The sequence below is a fragment of the Marmota monax genome, unplaced genomic scaffold, assembly GCF_021218885.2.
Source record: "Marmota monax isolate L192 unplaced genomic scaffold, Marmota_monax_Labrador192_F-V1.1 WCK01_AAM20220418_F8-fsc00177, whole genome shotgun sequence".
NCBI classification, from domain to species: domain Eukaryota; kingdom Metazoa; phylum Chordata; class Mammalia; order Rodentia; family Sciuridae; genus Marmota; species Marmota monax.
Window position 1 is genome coordinate 984,887 of NW_026694922.1, and position 4,962 is coordinate 989,848.

A 4,962-nucleotide genomic window follows, 5' to 3' on the forward strand; every position below is an offset into this window, starting at 1 on the left:
GCGGCGTGCACTCGCGTAGACGGTCGTGGGCGATGGTCGTGGTGGCAGCGGCGCCGAGCCCGGCCTCTGGGGCCCCCAAAGTACTGCTTCTATCCGGCCAGCCCGCCGCCGCCGCTGCCGCCGGAGCCCCGGCCGGCTCGGCCTTGCCGCTCATGGTGCCGGGTCAGAGAGGGGCCACCCCCGAGGCGGCAAGCGGGGGGCCGCCCCAGGCGCGCAAGCGACAGCGCCTCACGCACCTGAGCCCGGAGGAGAAGGCGCTGAGGAGGTGGGCGCAGGGCCGGGGTCTAGGACAGCCCTGAAGTCCTGACAGGGGGCTGGGCGGGTGCCGGGAGTTGGCCACCCCGCCGCACTCGAGCGCCCCGGGCCTGGCCGGTCCAGTGCCAGCGTGGCGCGGGGCAGGGCAGGACGGGGCAGGAAGGCTGAACTGACCGGACCCGCAGTGCAGGGTGGAGTCCAGGGCTTCCCAGGCCGGTTTTCGTTACCTTTTCCTGATTCATTAGAGCTGACTGGAGCTGGGGATGCGGGCTTGTGTTCCAGACCTTGCTGAGTGACCACAGAACGGTCGCTCTGCCTCTCTGAAAACTGGGGCTGTTACATGAAGTCGATTCGCCTCTTCTTGATTTACCTACTGTTTTGGAGGGGCGCAGTGATGAAAAGACAGCTGTTGAAAAAGCTGGAAGCGCTAAGGCTCAGTAGTCAAGCTTCGTCAGTGGCTTTAAAATGAGAGGCGTATATAATGTGCCTGGCACTTGGTCCTTCGCAAACGTTCATTCTTTTATGATTATGATCACGGTGCCTTTTGTGGTGTAAGACATGGCTCCTCCAGCCAGACACGGGTCCATTCGTCAGGACACCGCCTAGGATCTCAAACCTAGAGCAACAGTCATCCGCCTACTGCAGTTGGTTTTGGGGAGGGAGAGCTTGTGTCACAGCCATTGCAACCTTCACTAGATTTAATCTGTCCAGGCTGGGTCCTGTGTGAGAAAACTGGAATCAGGAAGCAGCGGGGGAGGGAAGTGGGGGACGGGAAAAGATTCTTATGATGCAACATGAATTGGGTTTGTGTTCAGTCCTGATGCTGTGGCCAGGATGAGCCGAGATGGATGACGCCAGATGGGAGAGAATAAAGCAAGTCTTCAATCTAGACAGACAGAAGGCTGTACTTTTGGTTTTATGGTAGGGAGGAGCCTGAAGTATTTTACCATTGCTTTGCCTTATACTGTGAATTAAAAGGAAAGCACCAGCTGGCCAAGTTTTCAAATAAAGATATAAATAAGGTTTGAGATGACTCAGTGTGGTATATTCCTTCTCAGGAAACTGAAAAACAGAGTAGCAGCACAGACTGCCAGAGATCGGAAGAAAGCTCGGATGAGTGAGCTGGAACAACAAGTAGTAGATTTGGAAGAAGAGGTAAAACTTCTCAAGGCCAAACTCTTATACGTTGTGTGTCCTTCCTTGGTGAATATCTTGATATTTTGCTCTGTCCCAAGTTGTTTTAGCCCCTTTTAGATCTTGTTTGAATGTGCTTAAGTTTAACCAAGTTAGGAGAGATAAGATAGTTGGAATGAGGACACTTGTAGAGATTGGAAGTGACTGACCCTCTGGAATTTGGTGCTACATGTATTCACAGCATGTAGTCAGTGAGTGCTAAGAAGTTAGCAAGAGCAGAAAGGAAGTCATTGCTTTAACTTTAGATTCTTCCTGGCTTGGCCAAAAGTTCCCTTTCCCTTCTAAGATTTACCTGCTATCTAATACAAGGGTTATTTATGTTCTTTTGATTACTGTTTGTGGTGTGAGAGATTAAACCATGGCCTTGTGCGTGCTAGGCAAGCACTCTATGAACTGAGCTATATCCCCAGTCCCTAGATTGTTCTTTTTAAAGTTTGAATCATTTCAGTACCAGTTTACTTTTTTAATATATTTTTTAACCTTCAGTTCAAGGTAAAATTTTTTTTACTTTTTAAAAAGTTATGATATTTAAAAGATATATCTAAATTAAAGCTAAAAGTTATCCTTTGCTGAAATCCAATTTGCAGTTGGATGTATTGTTATTTTTAAAAATAATATTTTTTAGTTGTAGTTGGACACAATACCTTTATTTTTATGTGGGGCTGGGGACCAACTGAAGGCTCAAAAGTGCTAGGCGAGTTCTCTACCGCTGAGCCACAACCCCAGCACGCATTATTTTTGACCCCATGAAATGGCATTTCTTAAATAGGTTTTATGTCTTTCATAATTATGGCCAGCTTTCTAATATCTACTGTGAACAAATGCATAAATGTGGAGTTTTCTAAAATTTCAAGAAGAAAACCAATGTAGTAAAACTTCAGGTGGATTCTCAAGTGAAAGAATTAGATGTTTAAATAGCCTCTTACCAATTTTCTTACAGAACCAAAAACTTTTGCTAGAAAATCAGCTTTTACGAGAGAAAACTCATGGCCTTGTAATTGAAAACCAGGAGTTACGACTGCGCTTGGGGATGGATGCCCTGGTTGCTGAAGAGGAGACAGAGGCCAAGGTAAGTCATTTTTAGTTGGTGTCACATGTGAGAACTGATTCCAAGTGAAATGGCCTAAATTACGTTTGCATTATAGATCTCTGATGAAAAGCATGCTTGAGGTTTTGCTTTACTTTTATGACATTTCCATGTAGGCAGGATGTCCTTTCTTTAATGACATTTCAGGTGGGTAGTGAATAGTACTAAGTGCTAATAATTAAGTTACATGGTTCTCTCAGAGTAAGTGCTAACAAATGCAGTAGCCAACAACAGGTACCATAGAAGCATCAAGGAGAACCAGAGTATGAGAGCCAGTCAGATCAGACTATAGCTAGAGTAACTGTCTGATGAATATGAGTAAAGAGAGAGGATTCACTGAAGAGTGTGAAAAAGGGTGGTGATGGATGGGTTTTAGTCTGTGGATAATGGAAAATTCAGTGATGGTGTCTAAGTGGTCCAAGATTAGCAACAGAAGATTCTAGGCTTAAATCACTATAGAATATTATTATTTAGGAACATTAAGACTCTCTATCCTACCTGATTCTTTGCTTGGGAGGGAAAATTTTTCACTGTATTAAAAAAAAAATCATATCCTCATCTCTTGAGATCTGAAGAAAATGGAAGTAACAATGGTAAGGGAAAAGTTTCATCTCTAAGGAATAATCTTTCTTGAGAGGCTGGTAAGCATTTCATTGGGTACTCCTGGCTGTTTACTCACCCTGGTTTTCCCTCTCAGGGGAATGGAGTGAGGCCGGTGGCCGGGTCTGCTGAGTCCGCAGCACTCAGACTACGTGCACCTCTGCAGCAGGTGCAGGCCCAGTTGTCATCCCCTCAGAACATCTCCCCGTGGATTCTGACAGTGTTGACTCTTCAGACTCTGAGGTAGGGACCATTCTGTCTTACTAAGAGCTGTATAACTGGGTCATTTCATGTCCTTGACGTCTGACATCCCTGATGGGGCAAAAGTTCATCTCCAGATGAAAGTTCGTTTTAGTGGGTTAGAGATGAACATCAACTATCTCCTTAGTTCTCAGAGGCTTAGGACATGGATAAACAAGTCAGTTGGGTCCTAAGGTCATCTTACAGCCTCAGGCCATAAGATTACATTTTGAAGCCCAGTACTAAGAGTGTTCTTAACAGATTCTAGGTAGCCTAATAGTTGCACTCTTATTTTTTGCCTCTTGCAGTCTGATATCCTGTTGGGCATTCTGGACAACTTGGACCCCGTCATGTTCTTCAGATGTCCTTCCCCAGAGTCTACCAGCTTGGAGGAGCTACCAGAGGTCTATCCAGAAGGACCTAGTTCCTTACCAGCCTCCCTTTCTCTGTCAGTGGGGACGTCATCAGCCAAGCTGGAAGCCATTAATGAACTAATTCGCTTTGACCATGTATACACCAAGCCTCTAGTCTTAGAGATGCCCTCTGAGACAGAAAGCCAAACTAATGTGGTAGTAAAAATCGAGGAAGCACCTCTCAGCCCCTCTGAGAATGATCACCCTGAATTCATTGTGTCGGTGAAGGAAGAACCTGTAGAAGATGACTTCATTCCAGAGCTGGGCATCTCTAATCTGCTTTCATCCAGCCACTATCTGAAGCCATCTTCCTGCCTGCTGGATGCTTATAGTGACTGTGGGTATGAGGGCTCCCCTTCCCCTTTCAGTGACATGTCCTCTCCACTTGGTGTGAACCATTCTTGGGAGGACACTTTTGCCAATGAACTCTTTCCCCAGCTGATTAGTGTCTAAGGACTGTTGCCCTTTTCCTTGACTATTGACCCTGCCAGGAGGAGAGCAGACAAGCCTAGCTGTGCTTTATTCAAAAAGCCAAAGTAGAGGGCTGGGGTTGTGGCTCTGTGGTAGAGTGCTTGCTTCATGAGGCACTGGGTTTTATTCTCAGTACCACATATAAATAAATGAATAGAATAAAGGCCTATCAACAACTAAAAAAAACCAGAGTGAATTAAAAAAAAAAAAGCCAAAGTAGAGGGCAGACAGTCCTAGATTCAGACCTCAGATGACTCCAAGTATTGTCTTTTCATATCCAGCAGTCCAAGTTACTCACACGTATTACTATAATTTAGAGCTACAACTTTTGAGATTGTACTTTCAAGGACAGTAGTTTGCCCTATGATTCTTATGTAAGGGTCATCTGATGCGTCTTAGAGTAGACAATGGAATTTATGAATGGCCTCTTACCAGTTTTTCTTACCCCTTCTCAAGCATCAAGGCTTGCCTCCAATTTTAGGTCCTTTAGTTTGCCTCTGCAAACAGAAAAAACACCTATCTGAGGGGGCTCCTTTTTCCTTATGAATAGATTCAAGTAAAGATCAAGAATCTTGTAAAATTATATAGAAATTTACTATGTAAATGCTTGATGGAATCTTTTCCTGCTACTGTAGTTTCTGGAAGGTGCTTTCTTCATTTATTTAAAACTACCCTTGCAATTAAAAAGTGCAATGCAGTGTC

At 45.0% G+C, this 4,962-nt stretch overlaps 1 protein-coding gene across 1 annotated transcript; it reads left to right on the forward strand.

Moving 5' to 3' along the window:
- On the forward strand, positions 1 to 4,962 carry Xbp1 (X-box binding protein 1). The gene is given in 6 exon segments (XM_046427252.2): positions 1 to 265; positions 1,314 to 1,410; positions 2,390 to 2,518; positions 3,234 to 3,269; positions 3,272 to 3,379; positions 3,685 to 4,962. Coding segments are annotated over 6 exon segments (1,161 nt in total). The 5' UTR covers positions 1 to 32; the 3' UTR covers positions 4,243 to 4,962.